General features: G+C 33.4%; 1 protein-coding gene and 1 long non-coding RNA gene across 3 annotated transcripts; both read right to left on the reverse strand.

Annotated features, from left to right (window-relative positions):
- Positions 1 to 428: 428 nt before the first annotated feature.
- LOC146936257 (uncharacterized) lies at positions 429 to 1996 on the reverse strand. Its single transcript, XR_015033147.1, has 3 exons — positions 1420 to 1996; positions 944 to 1035; positions 429 to 625 (listed from the first exon to the last, which is right to left on the reverse strand). It is a non-coding gene; the product is annotated as an uncharacterized LOC146936257 (long non-coding RNA).
- Positions 1997 to 11713: 9717 nt separating this feature from the next.
- Positions 11714 to 17905, reverse strand: LOC146936258 (Mitochondrial substrate carrier family protein). Of its 2 annotated transcripts, none has more exons than XM_085751201.1 (9): positions 17722 to 17905; positions 15412 to 15527; positions 15227 to 15284; positions 14777 to 14926; positions 14120 to 14330; positions 13622 to 13667; positions 12758 to 12878; positions 12591 to 12663; positions 11714 to 12297 (listed from the first exon to the last, which is right to left on the reverse strand). In XM_085751201.1, the coding sequence occupies exons 1-9, from the start codon at positions 17789 to 17791 to the stop codon at positions 12066 to 12068; spliced, it is 1077 nt and encodes a 358-aa protein (XP_085607327.1). In that variant the 5' UTR covers positions 17792 to 17905; the 3' UTR covers positions 11714 to 12065. The 2 variants fall into 2 exon arrangements, with proteins under 2 accessions (XP_085607327.1, XP_085607328.1); XM_085751202.1 differs by having other exon boundaries at positions 15412 to 15842; positions 17722 to 17850.
- Between the last annotated feature and the right edge of the window lie 1361 nt (positions 17906 to 19266).

Genomic DNA, 19266 nt, shown 5'->3' on the forward strand with positions numbered 1-19266 from the left:
ATCTATGAGGCTCGTCAACGCCTTAAAAACGCCCTTATTTAATGCAGTGTAAAAGCGGAAGGGCATAACCATACAAACCAAGAGCAGTGAAAGATATAAACCAGAGATACATGCACATAGAAATATAGTTGACCAAAAAATGTCATAAGAAATGAAGTTATTTAATGGAGTAAATTGTAAGGATTGTTTAGCAAGAATCTAAATTTTAAAAACTAACATAGGGTCATCCATAAAAGGTCAGTTAAATACACCTCTAGCAAAGATGACTGAGGGACAAAAAGCAAACAGCCACAACAGAGACAAACCTGAAATCATCTGAAAATTCATTCGAGAGAGATCAAGAACGTCTTCCTGGTTGAATGAAAGGATAGCTAAGAAACATGCAAACCTAAAAACCATTGCTAGCTGACATATACTTTAAGAGAACACTTACAGAAACATCAAAATGCCATGATTCAGGGTCGATGAGTTGACCATTACTGAAAAAATAGATATAGTAAATGAGAAAGAAGGTCAAACAAATTCTGTATCGAAATGAGATCAAAGACATGCTTGCCTTTAAGACATGGCTTGGTTCCTTATTAACAATTTGCTCCACTTTGAAAATATCTCAAACAATACTCTCCTAACCAACATCACAGAGAAATATATGAATATGAAACTCAAAGAAACAAGCTTAACTGGCAACTTTGAATCAGCCATATTAATGTAAGAAAGTTTCCCAAGGTAAACAAGCTACAAGTTAACGACATGTTAAAACACTTCCTACCGTAAGAAAATATGCTACACTACTATTATACATCCATCAGTTGTAGTCATTATCTATTTAACACTTGCCATTAAGGTACGATCTAAGGTTGAGCAACACCGATATAGGGGATATTATAAGGAATAATCGGTGTCAAGTTTGATGGGCAATGGGCCAGGAATAGAAAAAACACACCTGATGTCCGGTAGAACCATAGCTATTAACAATATGCAATAAGCTGATATGTGTGCAAGAATTGCTTTATGTAAAGGCAAATGACAAAGAACCTGCAAAAGAGTTAAGTGGTAAGTTTATTCATTTTAACACCAGTGAAACAGCACAATACAAAGCAAAACAACTAATTTTACAAAATCAGTAAGAGAAAGTGGCACAATCTACAGAGACAAGGATCATTTTAATTTTACAAATCCAACAGTTTTACCTTAAACTTCAAGTGCCCTTTAAGCCGAGGAACATTGTAACCGATTTGTCTCGTTATAATTTATACATGAATCAAAGCAATATGTTACTTGAGATGCACAATCTTTTAAGGTTATAACCATTAAAGTGATGAACAGAAAAAATGAAGAAAATAAAAGTGTAGCAAAGAATATCATAAATTGAGCTTAAGACTAATAAGTGATCATCTGATGTTTGAACAACTAATTCACCTTGTATGGTTGGATGCTTTTAAGCTACATCATAAGCTAATTGAGTTATCACATTGCTCCAGCTTAGTTCCCACAGCAAGTACAAGCTGAAAAATCCAAATCAAAAAATGAAAAATTAAGGGAGAACTTTAATCAATGAGCCAAACAAAGTAAGAATAGCAATTTGACTGAACAACTGAACATGGCAAGCTTCTGGCTTATCATCACCAACACTGCGTCAGATACACCGATAATAACAATTTGAGACAATATGAAGTTAAATACTAATTTAACAAGTTTCTCAATAAATTACAAATCTACATTTAAAGAAAAATTCAAGCAATGGTAAAACATAGAAAATCAGTCAAACTTTCCAAATGGTAGAATGAGGGTTGGAGAATTCAAAATCTCTTCAATCTCACTCATTTCCAAGAACAGTCAAAATACACTATGTGAATTCAAATATGATTTTAACATAGAATTCAATTCCTCTTAAAAAAAACCTAAAATTGAAAAAAATAAAAAAAAATAACAGGACAATTCAAACAGAAAATCAAAGAACATGACAATTCAAACAGAAAATTTAAAAGGATCAGTATGAAACTCACAAAATATTAAGAGAGTACTTTTATCAAACACCTTCACTGCAATTCAAAGAAAAAGTGAAAAACTACCAAATATTTGTATGATAGAAAACAAAATTTGGAGTTAATCATAGTTTTACTAATCAATATCTTAGATCGATAGAGAAGCTCAAAGAAAATGCGGCGAAGCAGCGAAAATCGGTTGAGAATCAGAGAACCGGTGAGTTAGCGATTCTGAGGAAGTTAAGGCGGTGCAAACGTGAACCACTGGGATTTTGAGTAGCGATTTTGCGATGAGGGATTTTGAGATTGAAATGATGAATGAGATACAAATTTTGCGATTGCATCGATGAAGATGAAGAATGGATTTGCGATTTTGTGAAGAAAATGAAGAATGGATTTGCAATTCTGTGAAGAAGATGAAGAACGAGACACGTTCTTTCTGTTAGAAATTTAGGACTTGTTTGGAAATATGTAATTTTTTAATAATTAATGAGTATTTTAAGCTGAAAACACGTGAGCCGATGACACTCATGACAAAAATACAAGCCTATACGTGTAGTTCTAGTAAAACAGGAGTATTTTTAATTGAGATTAACTATGAACGCCATCCGTAGTAAAATTTGGTAGCATATGCTACATTTTCTTGTAGTGAAATAAATGATTTGATCCTTTATTTTTTTTCCATTTCATTTTGTCCTTCACTCAAGAGAGGACCCCTATCAGGAAACAAGATAAAATGAACAATAGATAATTATTATTGATAGTTGAATGATTACAATAGGTATTTATACACAAACTAGGGAGCATCATATCATAATATGTGCATGTTATATCATAGTGAAACCCTAATTTCTATTACTTGCGTAGCAAGTTAATGTATATAACTAATCATTCTCATCACTCTGTGATAGCCCCCCACAAGTTGGAGGTTGATAGATGTTGATCAACCCTAACTTGGATAAAAGAACAGTAAAAGTCTTGGGAAGCAATGCCTTAGTGAAGAAATCAGCCACTTGATCTTGAGAAGATACTGGCAGAAGCTTGAGGATCCCTGATTGCAACTTTTCTCTAATTAGATGGCAATCAATTTCAAGATGTTTGGTGCGTTCATGAAAGACAGGGTTAGTTGCTGTATGAATAGCACTGTGATTATCACAATATAACACTGGCAGTTTGGAACAAGTGATATGCAAATCTTTGAGGAGATAGAGAATCCACTGAAGTTCACAAGTGGCAGATGCTAAAGCTCTATACTTAGCCTCTGAAGAAGATCTAGACACAGTGATTTGCTTCTTGGTTCTCTAAGAAATTAAGGAACTCCCTAAGAAGAAACACTGACCAGAAATAGATCTTCTGGTGTCAAGACAACCAGCCCAGTCTGTATCTGAAAAACCTTGTAAGGTAATGGAAGAGCTTCTGGGAAAGAATAAGCCTTTACCAGGACATCCTTTGAGATATTTAAGAACCCTGAGGGCTGCTGAATGATGTGCTCGTGTAGGTTTGGATAAAAATTGACTCAATTGTTGAGTGATGAATGTAATATCAGGTCTGGTATTGTTAAGATATAGTAATCTCCCAACGAATCTTTTGTAAGCAGGAACATCTTCAAATGGTGCACTGGAATCTGAATGAAGCTTTAGAGATGAATCAGATGGAGTTGAGAGAGGTTTGGATCCCAAACAATCAGTATCATCAAGTAAATCCAGGCAGTACTTTCTTTGGCATAGTGAAATATCCAATTTTGAGTGTGCTACCTCAATGCCTAAAAAATATTTCAACAAGCCTAAATCTTTAATTTTGAACAAGGAATCCAAGATAAACTTAATGTGAGAAAACTCAGTGAGAGAGTTGCCTACAAGGATGATATCATCAACATATACCAGAAGAATAGTGAAGGAAGTGGGAGTTTTCTTAACAAAGAGGGAGTATAGTGTTGATCATAAAGCACAGAAGTCAGCTTTTCATACCATTTTCTGCTTGCTTGCTTTAAACCATACAAAGATTTTGTTAGTTTGCAAACTTGATTTGGTTTAATGGATTTAATGCCAGGAGGAATCACCATATACACATCTTCCTGCAAATCTCCATGTAGAAAGGCATTATTGACATCAAGTTGATGATATGCCAATTGTGGATAGATGACAAAGCAATAACAAGTCTGACAGTAGTGAGCTTGGCCACTGGGGAGTATGTATCAAAGTAGTCTAAACCCTCAATTTGATTGTAACCTTTAGCAACCAATCTTGCCTTGTATCTTTCAACAGTTCCATCAGCATGAAATTTCACTTTGTAAATCCATCTACAACCAATAGGCTTCACATTTGGTGGGAGATCCACCAGTTTCCAAGTCCCAGTTTTCTCAAGAGCCTGGAGTTCAACTTGCATAGCCTGCTTCCAACAATCAAGCTTACTTGCCTCATCATAGGTTTTGGGCTCAGGTTGAGTATGTAAAGACATGAAAAAAGAAGAATGACTGTTAGACAAATGATGATGAGAAATGTAATTAGAAATAGGGTATGTAGAAGCAGTAATATTATTGCAAATATAATCTTGAAGGTAAGCAGGAGTATTAATGTTTCTGGATGAATGTCTATGAATAATAGGTGGTATATTAGGTGGAGAAGATGGGGAAGCTGGGGAGGAGGGAAAATTTCCAATAATGTCATCAATATTAGGTGGAGAATGCAAGACAGGAGGAACAGATGAAGGATGAAAATGAGAAAAATACTGCCAATCAGGAGAGGTGGAAGAAGGAGTGTGAGGATAGGGAATAAAGTTTTCATGAAATGTAACATGTCTAGAGATGAAAATTTCTCTAGAATTGAGGTCATAGAGTGTGAAACCCTTATAACCTGATTGATAACCAATGAAGACAGATTTTCTGGCTCTAGGGTTTAGTTTGGTTCTGTGAGAATGCAAGGTTGAAGAATAACATAAACAGCCAAAAACCTTGAACAAAGAGACATCAGGGACTTTGTGATGAAGAACAAAATATGGAGATTGGTTTTAAAGAGTAGGTGTAGGGACTCTATTAATGAGAAAAACAGCATATGTATAGCATAAGACCAATATGAAGGAGGTAACTTTGATTGATAACGCAAAGCTCTACCAACATTGAGAATGTGTTGATGTTTTCTTTCAACACGACCATTTTGTTCTGGAGTCTCAACACAGGATTTCTGATGAAGAATACCATGTGAGGAATAAAATGAAGACAACATGAATTCAGGACCATTGTCAGTTCTCAAAACTTTAGGGGTAGTATGAAAATGATTTTGAATCATAGTGACAAAATTTTTAACATGGGAAGAAACTTCAGATTTGGTTTTGAGAAGAATGATCCAAAGAAATCTACTGTGATCACCAAGAATAGTTAAAAAATATCTGTGTCCATGGACAGATGCAGTAGAAATAGGTCCCCAAATGTCAAGATGAATGAGATCAAAACATTTTGAGGCATGAGAAGTGCTTGCATTAAAAGGTAAATGTTTATGTTTAGCAAAATGACACAAATCACAAGCATCTTTATTATTTGCAATTTTGATAGAAGAATAAATTAGAGACATAGTTTGTTGTCTTTGTGAAGACAAATGCCCTAATATGAAGTGCCATAAGGCATTATTAGGAACACTGGAAGGGGATTTATTACAATGGGAAGGCAAGACAGCATTACAAGATACACTTTTATCACTAGAAAATTCTAAGTTGCAATCTTTGCTAGAAGGATAGAACTTGTATAAGCCATCCATTTGTTTAGCCAAACCAATCACCTTCAAAGATTGTTGGTCCTGTATGAGACATTTGTCAAGAGAGAAATGAAAGAAACAAGTTAAGGACTCACATAATTTGGCTACAGAAATGAGATTGAGCAAAAAAATGAAGAGAATAAAGGACATGATTAAGGTAGAATTTGGAGTTAAATTCAACAGTTCCAGCATATGAACTAAAACAATATTTCCATTGGGCAAGAAACATGGACAGGTTTAATTTTATAGAATGAAGTGAAACAAGTAGAATCACAACATATGTGCTCATTAGCACCTGAATCAACAAGCCAAAATGAAGGTTTTTGTGAAGAAGAAAAAGGAAGAGATACAGGTATACCTGCAGAAAATTCAGCAGCTAAAATACTGGTAGAAAGAATAGGACTAGCAGCAATGTGATTGGAGGTTGCTTGAGGAGTGGATGATGCAGGGACAACTAAGTTTGATTGTTGCAGCAGAGATACAAGTTGAGACAACTGTTCTTGAGAGAAACTGAGATTGGAACTTGCAGAAGCACTTGAACCATTAGAAGAAGAAGTACCAGCATCTGAATCCTCTTGAGAAGCAGCATTAACACGAGGCTGCCCCTTATTTACATTGGGATATCCATGTTTCATATAGCAAAAATCAACTGTGTGATTTGTACGATTGCAAAATGTGCAATACCTATAGGGTTTGTTTTGTGAATAACTCTTGCCACGCCCTTGAGGTCTTCTAGTATCAATAGCATTGATTTGAATAGAGGTGTCATCAGTAACACTTAAAGAGGGAATTGAAGCTTGATTACTCTCCTCTTGAACAACCAAAGAGTAAACCTTGTTCAAAGAAGGAAGAGGATCAAGAAGTAATACTTGAGTTCTAACCACAGAGAATTGGTCATTTAAGCCAGTAAGGAACTGCATGATCTGATCTTCATTCCTATGAATCATAGCAGTTCTAGAAGCTACACAACGACACTGATGAACACAAACACAATTTGGAATTGGTCTGTGTGAAGAAAGTTCTTCCCAAAGGGATTTCATTTCAGTGAAATAATCCAAAACACTTTTATCACCTTGCTTCAAAGTGTTAATAGAAGAACGCAAATTTGCTATACGAATTCGATCTATTTTGGAAAAACGTTCTTTGAAATCATGCCAAACCTCAAGAGTTGTATCACAGAAAACAACGGTTGGTGCAATTGGTTCTGAAACCGAATTGATGAGCCAAGATTGCACCAAATGATTACAACGTTCCCAAGCTGCACGGTTCAAATCATCTTCATCAGGCATAGGAATAGAACCATTGATGAAACCGAGCTTGTTCTTCGTTCCCAAAGAACGTTCAACTGTGCGACTCCATGCGATATAGTTGGAACCAGTGAGTTTGGGAGTAATAGAAAGAGAATTCGGATTCTCACTAGGATGAACAAAGTAAATTGATTCAATATCAGGAGAAGAATTACGAGGCACCATAGAAATTCAGAGAAGAATTCAGGTAACAAGAAACAGAGTATGAAAAGCTTCAATGAAGAAGATGAAGAAAAGCAAAAAAAAAAATGTGAAACAAGGAAAATCAATGGCGAAACAAGGTTAAATCAACCACAAGAAACAAGAATCACGGTGGATAAACAAGAATCAACACCGGAAAAACAAGAAACAACGATCAAAAAGTTGATCGGAGAAGAAGGTGCAACGGAGAAGAAAAACGGTTGCAAAACCGTTATGGATCATAACAACCTTTCTCTGATTGAGAAAAGGCGCGTGATACCATATCAGGAAACAAGATAAAATGAACAATAGAGAATTATTATTGATTGTTGAATGATTACAATAGGTATTTATACACAAACTAGGGAGCATCATATCATAATATGTGCATGCTATATCATAGTGAAACCCTAATTTCTATTACTTGCGTAGCAAGTTAATGTATATAACTAATCATACTCATCACTCTGTGATAACCCCCTCTAGGGTTCGAGTGAGCCACGGTCGACCCTTCCAAAAACATTTAAAAAATTTTATAGGATAACTTACTAAAATATTTTATTGTGACCAACCCTCTTCATGTCTTCTATCACACTTTCAAGTCACTCGAATTGTGTAGATAATAAGTTTGAATTTTTAAGGTATGTAATTTAACTTTTTTATGTTTAATGCTTTTTTTTCAGCAATGTTTAATGCTTATTAAAACATAAATTGTGTGTGTGTATGTATTATGGTTTATTTTTGTGGCCCACGCGAATATTTTTTTAGCTCCGTCACTGTCTTCACTCATGTTTGGATATGAATTTTCAAACTTCAAATTTATGGGTTTCTTTCCCTTTGAACTCTCATTCTTAAATATTTGATATGCACCAAAAGAAAATTATATATTTGAAACTTGAAAAATCCATATACTAACATGGATGAAGTACCAAAATAAAATGAAAAAAAGATAAAAGGCCAAATCATTACGTTAAATTAAGTTAAGGGACAACATGATTAATCTTACCTAGATAGGAAGATATAAAACTTTGATTTAGATGTAAGTTATTTATATCTATCATTATTGACTTGACCATGGTAGGTTAGAGATTGAGTATGGTATTAATTTATGTTATTTGATTTTGTTTAGTTGGACCAGTTGGAAGTTTCATCGATGATAGTGCAGAAACATACTAATTAAGATGCAATTGTATGCAAAAACAGATCCTAACAAGGCATATGTAACTTAGATCAACGCTAACAAAGAGTATGTAAAGAAGAGATAAAAGAGGTTAAACTCACGACTATGTTGACATATTTCTTCGATCATCATAAACCTTTCGTTGTTTAATGCACTACTATAAACCTTTTTTTATGTAGAAAAAATTAAAAGATCATCATTCAATAAAAATATAAATATATGAATATTGTAACAATACGATCTCTCTCCTTCAGTCAAACTGCTCTCACTTTCAAAATCTTTTTCCTGATTCTTAGTTTTATAAAAAAGATGCAGTAAAAACATACTTTCTCAATATCACCAAACATATAGATTGATTTCAGCTAGTAGTTTTACTCCAATTAATTCAATAGGTCCATGTTACACATGACATAACAACCTTTTATAGCTTCCCTATGCAACTTAAGCATAATTGATATTTCACTCTCTAGATCATAAGATATTATATATGGCTAATTAAAAAAACACCTCTTTGTGAGACACATGCATGCCAAATTTCACGTTTCTTCAATCACCAAAAAAAAAAAATTTATTAAATGAATTAACAATTTTCGCACTGCTTTCCTTGCATCTTTCTTGCCATGTTAGCACTTCACATAACTATTTAATGCACTTTCCATTGAGTTTTCCAAACAAAACACTAAATAGTCATACGAGGAGTCACAAGAACAATCTAACATGAGATTGCTCGTTTGGTTTCTCGTGTGACTATTTGATGTTTCTTTTTGAAAACACAATGTAATGGCCACCAAATAGTTATATATACTTTGCAATGCTAACATGGTAAAATAGATGTGAGCAAAACAATGGAAATTTTATTTTCTTACTAAAGAAACATGAAATTTGACATGAATGTGTTTCATAGAGGAGTTGTTTTTTTATAAGCCATATAGAAAATCGTATAATCTAGAGTGGAATATCAATTATGCTCAAGTTTCCTTGAAATGCTATAAAATTAAAGCTGCCATGTCAAGTGTAACATGGACTTATTCAGTTGGGGTAGAACTGCTACCAAAAATCAACCGATATGTTTGGTGAGATTTAGAAAGTATGTTTTTACTAAATAGTAAGAGTATGCATCAATTTCATTGAAAGTGGTTTTGAAAGTGAAAGCATTGGAAAAGAGTTTATAGTTATGGTTTGGACAATGAAAGGTTTATAATGGTTGAAGAAATAAGCTAACATGGTTGTGAATTTTGATGCATTTCTCTTTTATAATTTTTAAATACCTTATAATGATAAAAAAAAAATTAAAAAAAATAATAGTATATTTTATTTTTTATTCATTCATATCACTTCCCGTAACTTTAGTTTGTGTTGGTTGTGATATGATTGAGAATCCAACTGAGTTTCCTATCTTTCCTCCACTTTTCTGAGTTTGTTTCTTTTTTATCTTAAACACAAGAGTTGTTGAACTGATTGTTGGTGTCAACTAATTGCCCTTCTGGACAGGGGATCTAGATCTTCCTATTTTCAAAGCGGGCTTGACCTTCTTCATGGGTCACAATAATCTCTTGTTGTTGTTGAACTACAACAAGAAGGTCCCTGAGGAGATTGGTATTCTTTAGGCCTTCTATAAACGACAAGATTTCCTATGTCTCAATGTTTTGGGTTGCAACGATTGGAATCAACCATTTTAGGGGAGGTATCGTCATCGCTCTATCACGGGGTAGCTCCTAGTCCTGTTCTAGAGGTGATGAGGAAGATGTGGTTTCATCCATCTTATGGGATAAGGTAATATTAACGATGGTGCTGGCTACCAATCGAAATCAAGATTTAACCATTGGATCTCGTGTAGGGAAGGTGGTTTTCTAGGTTCCATCCCAAGTGAAGTCTCTAATTGATCCTTCGTGACATGAGATAGAAAAGTTTATGATATAATAGTTTTTATGACGATCAAGTATACTTACAAACACTCTGACGATCAACAATGTATGGAATGTGTGGGGGTTTTATGATATAAAAGTTTGTGCACGTAAGGATGCCACGAGCTAGCCTTTGTATCGGTGAATTATGGTTTGAGGTCCCTCTAATGGTTCAGTGAATTTTTGGCAATTCCATATTGTGGTTGTGTGAGAGCTAGTGGTTCGAGGTGACCCGATTTGTTAAGGAAATGAGTCTTCACTCAGTTTAGTACAAATTTATTACAAAAGTAATAATAACTACAAAAGTTTTACCTTAAAATTGCTGTCACAAATAAAATAAGAAAAAATTTATCTTATAAAAAGAAAAAAGATTTATCATAAAATTAATATTGAATAAATGAATAAAAAAAATATTTATTACCGTTGAAACTTATACCCGATGTGTAACTAAAAAAATAAAACAAGAGAAATGCTAACAACACTCTCTTTTCAACACCTTCTCTAATACCCGCTGGCTCGCGCGTATTACTTACTCAGAGACTTGATGAACAAAAAAAGATTGTGTTAGTGTTACCGTTACAAACCCTAAAAGTTTATCTATAGATTTGTGAACTTTATCATGACTTTGTTCACTCACTCATTAGTTCCTCTTCTCACTAATATTGTTTTCAATTATCAAAACCCTAAAAATCTTATCACCCACTAATTCATCTTCCACTCTTGTTTCTGTTTGTTCATCACTTTCCTCCTCAATGTTTCTGTTTTTTCTTTATTTTATTTTTTTAACAGAAACTGTTCGTTTGATCTCTTTATTAATTTTATTATTTTTTTCGGTGAAAAAAAAAAAAAATTGATCTAAAGCAATGGAGCAACAACAACTTCCTACAAGAAGTGTTGCAACCGAAGACAACAATTCAATTATGAGTCTTGATGATATTGATCTAAACCCCTATCGCATTATTTGTAGAAGATTCCACCCGTCATCAAGAAGGTTCAGAAGAAATCACATTCAAACAAGAATTGCTACCTATAATGTCTTACGTGCTTATGTAAACAACATCAACCGCATGAACGAGATTTTGGCGAGTACAAGAAATGTTGAAACAAACCAAAGACATCTTGGTCGCAATCTTTCAAAAATCAAAATTGATGAAGGAATGAATTGTTTCCGTAGGGTAGGATGAGAATTCTCCCTTTGGTTTTAAACATAGGCAAAAGGAATTTATTTTTGGACTAGAATTTATAGACCAAATATATCCAAAGAGTGTAGCATATAAGCGGATGACATGTCATTGATTTTTTTTTTTCCCCCTCAAAAAAAAATGTCATTGATTTTTTTACATGCACACAATTCAGACTACTCGAGAAATAGACTATAACATAACTAAATAATTCCTTCAAAGAAAAAACATAACCAAATAATATTCTCCAATAACTTGGCGTGAAAATATGATGTCTGAAGTTAATATGTACATAAAACAACTTATCAGCTTTAGTTGTTTCCAACCCAGACATGTTTTTAGTCACTGCCATAGAGGCTATAATGTGAAGAATATGTATTATTCACTAGTTCGATGCATGAGTTAAACTGAATGATCAAAAATGGGCCAGACCAAGTTTGACTTAGTTAAAGGTTTGACTATAATTTTCTTATTACATCATGGTTGAAACAATGAGAATCTAATAATGCTAGCATATCTAAGAATTTTGATCCCATCTTTGTAAAAATCAAGATGGGAAGTAAAGAGACTGAACCACAACTTTTAACTAGCCTCCTCCAAAGATTTCTTCTTTTCTACTGATACTCTAGCAACATTGATCGAACCACCATTGGGCACTCTTTCATTAAAATTTTCTCTGAGAAATTCCACAGCCATGAAGGTAAGCGCAGAAGCCGGAATGTACCACGCAATTCTCGGGACGCTACCCCTAAACATCCCCTTAACTCCTTCCTTAGCCCATATGTTGTAAATTGCATCCAACCAACCATTATACCTATACAATAGATAAAGCAAATTACCATCAATTTAGCTTTAGTGCATAAAAACATGACAATCCAAATGCAAAAATAGCCCTTTTCACCATTATCAATTTAAGATAAGGAAAAATGTGATACAAAGTATATTCATTATTATTCTGTACATGTCCATAATACACCAGAAAATCAATTTTGCATAATGCCAATAAAGACGCCAGACGTGTTCCAAACAACGTACATTGAAGAAAATTAAGTGGTATCCTGATGGCAAGTACACATGTATACCATAATAACATGTTAGAATTGATACCTCAAAGTTGAACCCTGAACTTGCAGCCTAGTTTTGACGACATCCAAAGGAGTGGTGAGATATGCACTGAGACCTGTTTAATTATTTGAAACAAAATTAATAATACAGACAAACTTACTGCTAGCATACTTAAGTAGATAGGACCAAAGGCAGAGAACAGGACATACCACCAGCTAGTCCTCCTAAAACGAGTCCCTCAAAGGAATTATTAACATGCCAATTTGCATTAGATATCCATCTTTGCTTCCCGTACTCTGTAGCATCTTTCAAAGCTTCATAGAACACAACCTATACCAATTGCATGAAAAAGGTATTCAAAATCAGAAGCACATTTGCACAAATATTACAAAACTGTAATAACTTACTTCTAAAAACCTATTTTTTGTCACACGAGATTTCAATACATATATACATGATTGCAGAGTTTGGATCACACTTGCCCTTTATGATTGAACATAATACATTTGAAATAAAATGATTTAGAATTTAGAAATACATTGACGGGCAGTGGGATGTAAAAATGATGAATTATCAAAGGCAATATCATACATATTTATTCAATGCTTAAACAAGTGCTAGGAGTGGCATAGGAATTAAAAAATCAGATCCAATAAGAGGAATGCGTATGTCAATAAAAGATGGTTCTGATATGGATAAGCTCATAAGATTGGTTAGCCCTATGAAGACTAAACTTTAACTTTGAGTAATGCATCCATTTCCAACCTCTATGTCTGATCAATAAAGATACTATTAACTTAAATTTTCTAATTGTCCTAACCAATTTTTAAGTTTAGCTAAGACACCTGCTGAGCACTGGCAGTGACAAATCTTAAGATGCTTCAGCTGTATCAGACTATGGACTTCCAAACAAACTTAAAGAGGGCAAAATATATATCTAAAACAAACAGACCCTAAAACACACACCCTAAAAACTTTTGTGTTACATTTTTATATGAAAGTGATTTATTCATGAAAAAAAGTTGAAACAAACAAGCTCTGAATCTAATAACTCAATGTGTTGTGTATAATACCATCAGGCCAGCAAATGGTACATCCCTTGCCAGTGTAGACATATATCTGTAGAAGCAAGCAAAATATCAAATTAGAATCATACATGAAATTGTGAAACCAAAGAAAGAAGAAAATGTTTACAATTCAATAATCGACTCAATGTGAAGCTCTAACTTATCTAAATTGGTATCCGTAGTATCACATAATTCAACTGGTTATATAAGTCAAATGGCATTTTACAAAATCCAATAGTGAACTGTTGCGGCTCTTGAGGAAATATCATGATTCATTTGAACGATATCAGACCTTCGTAAAATCATTTTATGGATCACACTTACAAAACATGAAAAATCAATTATGACAACGACAACTTATTGATGCCTAGGGTACTATTTATTGTCTAATGATGTGCTTTAAAAATTCTATTAAATTAAATGAGAAAGAGGGGTTTGAAAATTTAGTGAATTAGGTAACTCATGATTACATCATCAAAAAAGTTATTAGTGTTTCTAGTATACCCTGCATATAAACCCTTTAAACCCTGTGTTCTGCATATTGAGCTGCCTGCATGGAACATCCCTTTATAATAATCATATATTTCTGCACCAGGTTTTATTGCAATGCCATTCTTCATTGCAGTAGAACTCCAGGATGTAATTGTGCCCTGAACTTGCATGCGCTGCTTTATCACTTCGCATGGAACATATACTACAGAACCAAGCGTATCACCTGAAAATATAAAGAAAAAAATTAGGCAGAGTTGAGCCCTTTATTCACACTCAAATGGTTATAGTCTATAGATGTCAAACTCAAGAAACCTTCAAATTTGTACGAATAAAAATATGTCACACAGCAGCACCGCATTATGTAATTATGTGGAAGGTGCGATGATAATAAATCATTATTGGTCATTAATGTAATACTTAGACAGTGAACTATAAGTCCATAACTTACTGAAGAAATATTTAAACTTTTTTGCAAAAATAAATACGTAACTGTGTCAGAAGAGAAAACAGTAAATCACAAACATTACAAGTTACGAGAAAAAAGCATTGCAGCAATCAGCCGATTACACTACAACTGCTTTCACACACATGCCTGAGTGACTAAAAATGTGTAACTTCTGGAACACAAAATACAGAAAAATTATTATGAGATGCTCCAAATCTGCTTACCAACAGCTCCAGCAATGAAATGTGCCCAATGGCCCCCAAGGCTAGGATGTGAATCTTCAATCCACTTTTTAGTTGACTCTATGACACCAAAATATGTTGCGCCAGTAGCAAGAGAGCCAGTAACACCAGGTACTACACCCCTGTAAAAGCCTAAATAATATATAATCAATCACAAATATTTCAAGTTAGAAATCCAAGTCTACATAACAAGACCATTGACATAATAATTGATTTTAGATTAAAGTCATCAGTCATGTATATAAAAGCATGCTTGGTTTTTCATCATTTTACCCTCAAAATAGTTTTTCTGCCAAAAGCTCTTTCTTAAACAATTTATTTAGAAGTTCTTTTCAAAAACATGCACTAAATGTGATTTTAACATGAGGAAATGTCAGTTAAAAACAAAATACCCATATTTGGGACAAATATTAAATCATTAGAGCAGTTTACCTCTTAATCCATCAACCTTCCAGACAGACTGCACCATCTGCAATATGCCTTTTTGGTTCTAACAAAAGAGAAAAGCTTAAGAATACATGAACAGCAGCTTGAACACAACGTTTTAAAACTGAGTGTGCATAACAAGAACAAGGAATGAAATCACAGTCTAATTTATCTATGGGCTACTATTATACCTTAACACCATTTAGAATGGCTTGACTTTGTATTCGAGTTTTGATGGTATCTACCGGATGCATCATTCCTTCCCCAAAAGCACCCGCAACAGCTCCCCATACAAACTCCCTCCATACTTCAATATCATAATACATTAAAATTAGTTATAATCATAAATTTAAGAAAGAGAAAATAATGGTATACCCAGTTTGTTTTCTAGTAATAATGAGACTTAGTAAGGTTGGGAGCAGGGTTGTCAAATATTAGTGCCGATTTTGCAAAACCAATAAAGTCAATTTGTGAAGGATGGCTGCGCCACAAAGCCGTATATTGGCCGGTACGTCGAATTTTCAGCTTTCAGCCATGGTCAGCTATCCGCCATCGATAACAATGGTTGGGAGGGAGGAATGAGATCACCAAAAGGACATTGCCTGATAGGCACTGAATAATGCTAAGAAATAGTACATGTCAAAAAAATAAAAATAAAATGTCCAAATTACTTGTAAGATTGTAATATGCATCACTTCCTGAGAAAGCAATTTTTTTTTTAAACTAAAAATCGTCATCCACTGCCCCACAAAATACCCTAGTAACTAGATTGCAATATAAAAATTGAGTTTAATAGTCATACATTGTCTGTATAAATCAGTCTTACACCGACATCCAATAATAAGCCTTTAGTTTTTCATGTCATACCATCAATTTTGAAAGGCAGTCACAAAAGTGTGGTGATGTAGCAAAATGATATATTTTCAGTGGATGTTAGTGTAAAACTAATTTACAATGACGGTGTATATAAATTCACAACAGCAGACACACCTTATCCTAATGGCGTGATTCATGATTCAAACAAGCACATTTAAATTCATCTTTAAAATTCTAACTACCCGCAAGATTGGGAAAAATAAATCAAACATACAACTCGGGTTCATTAATTCATAACATAACTATATTTTACCAAGTGTGCGAAATTCTTCAAACATAAGTTAATCAGAAAGAATTCAGTTTCGAACAATAAAAAACTAACCAGCAAACAAAAAGTCTGAACAACAGCATTCATCAAACAAAAATGAATATTACAATTGATGATTCTGAAATTTAAACTACAAAGTACCAAAGGAATGTTTACCTCCCCTGCCCCAAAAAATACACTAATTATCAGATTGTAATATAAAAAGTTGAGTTTAATAGCCATACATTGTCTCTGTAAATCAGTCTTACACTGACATCAGAGGCCTTTATTTTTCCATTTCATACCACAATTTCAAAATGCAGGTACAAAAATGATTTGATGTAGCTAAATAGTAATAGACTTTCATTGAATGTCAGTGTAAATTTGGTTTACATTATCAGGGCATATCATTCAAATCCTACAAAAGATTATATGTTTCAACATAATGTTGGGCATAGCCACTCCATTTCATGTTCTTAGCAACATAAATTGGACCTCAATCAAGAAACTTTCTGGTGAACAACTTATTCTCCATCTAGACATAAAATCGCAACAACAGATAACACAGCGTATGCCACTGCTGCAACTCATGACTCAAACAAACACATTTAAACTCACCAATTAGAATTCTTAACTACTTCCGAACAAAAACCCAAATAATCAGAGTGTAACATAAAAGTTAAGTTTTATGGTCATACACCGTCAGTGTATATCAGTCTAACACTGACATCCAATAAGAAGCCTATATTTTTCCACGTGATACCATCAATTTCAAAATTCAGGTAGGAAAATTGATTGAAGTAGGGAAATAGTGGCTACTTATAGAATGTCAGTGTAAAACTGATTTATACTGTAAAAATGATTTACAGCTACGAAGCACTGACATGGACACCAGACACGATACTACTACGACACTGACACCATCACCCGTGAAAAATTTTAAAATGAAAATAATTGAAAGTAATCACATTCACATGTGTCTGTGTCGGACATCGACAAATATCAGACACACCTTCCATCAGAAGTGTTGGTGCTACAAATATTTACTCTAACAATGCATATCTTTTAAAGATTCAAGATTATGCCAATGCCGTGATTCAAGATTCAAACAAACAAATTAAAATTCATCAATTAAATTTCTTAACAACCCACAAGATTGGGAAAATCAAAACAAACATGCATACTTAATCACTGCAAATTTCACAATAATTAATCTCAGTTTACAAATTTCTTCAAACATTGGTTAACTATAAAGAAAAATTCCTTCAATTTCAAATAATAATAAACTCAACAGCTAAAAAAATCGAAGAATAGCATTCATGAACGAAAATTAAAATTAGAATTAAAAATTCGAAAAATGAAAGTAATTAATTAGTACCGAAAAAATGGTCGTGAGAAACGTTGTTCGGAGCTTGTGGTTTACTGGAAATAGAGCTTTGAACTGCCATTGATGAATGATTGATCAAGAAACAGAAAGCAAATTCTTATGGTTTAGGGTTTTTGAAGAAGCGCACATTGATTTATGAAGAAGAAGTGTGATGAAATATTTATTATTTTATATTTTTTTCACTTAAAAATACGAAGAAGTATTTTACTTTACATTTTATATGATGATATAAAAAGGTGAATAAATATTTGAGTGATGGACATTAATTAAAGGAACTTAAAAAAAGAGCAATAAAAATTATTTATGGAATAATAATCACTTCCAATAAAAAGTTTTTTGTTGTTTTAAAAATAAATATAATGTGTTAATCTTTTGAGATTTTGTAAAAAAAAAAAAAAAAATCTTTTGAGATTTGATGTTTTTTTTTTTTTTGGTGTTCCTAAGTAACGAAGCAAAAAGAAAAAGAAAAAGGAAGGAGAGTCAAAATTAAGTTTGAAGTTTATCTCTCGAATGAGAGATTTCATGTCAGGCGGAGGGCAGTTCCAACGAGCAGAGCATCTTGCATATGATCTCAAGCATACAATGCACACAATGTTGTTCCCTAAGAACATGTACCAATGTTGTATTTTTTTTCCATGTAAAACATCTCTAATATGAAAGATGTCAATAGCATAAGTGTGCAAGGTATGATAACAACCAGCAATAATCAGGTCAACTGCTTTCAAACAATCACTCTCACAAATAATATTGACATAATCTTTTGTACTACAAAAGTCAAGACCTCTTAAAATCTACAGAGTTTGATAAATTCTTGGATGGAGTGGATTTTATGAGATTTTTTAGTGGAAAATATAAATACTACTCTCATCCAACAATCACACACAAACTCTTAAAATTTTGTCATTCCCTTACAAACCCCTGTCTGCCGTCATTTGTTCATGCAATGTTTTCTTCATCTTTTTCTCAGTCAAATTCTTCAAATGTCTAATGATTTCTTGTCTTTTTTTTTCTTTTTGTATGATTCCTTGTCTTTTTTTCTTCCGAATTCTTGTCTTTAAATCGTGGGGATCTACTTCTTCTTCGATAATTTTTTTAAGTCCAATTTGTTGTTTTTTCGTGGGGATCTGTTTCTTTTCCTTTTATCAGATTTGTTTTTTTTTTTTAGTTTTTTTTTACAACCATTCATTGTTTTCTTAAGGAAATAAATAGTTCCTTATATATATTACTGATCAAACGAGGGATTCACAACAAGAAAATAACATAGGAAAGGAGAAAGACAAAGATAGTTACAAAGTTTGAATCATGGGTAAAACTATTGAGTTGTTGCACATTTTGGTGGAGCTATATAAAATAGGTTACATGATGTAAATGAGTCATTTGAAAGAGTCCGTTTGGTGCGCAGGATATGATAGAGACATGATATGATAAGAAGCTGGATAAGGATAAGATATGATAGTGACATGATAAACATTTATCCTGTCATGCGTTTGGTACACACTTGATAAAAAGATAATAGCATTATTTTATCTTATCCTG

Source organism: Medicago sativa, chromosome 3 (genome assembly GCF_051527215.1).
Source record: "Medicago sativa cultivar Bolivia chromosome 3, Bolivia_mono, whole genome shotgun sequence".
NCBI lineage: Eukaryota > Viridiplantae > Streptophyta > Magnoliopsida > Fabales > Fabaceae > Medicago > Medicago sativa.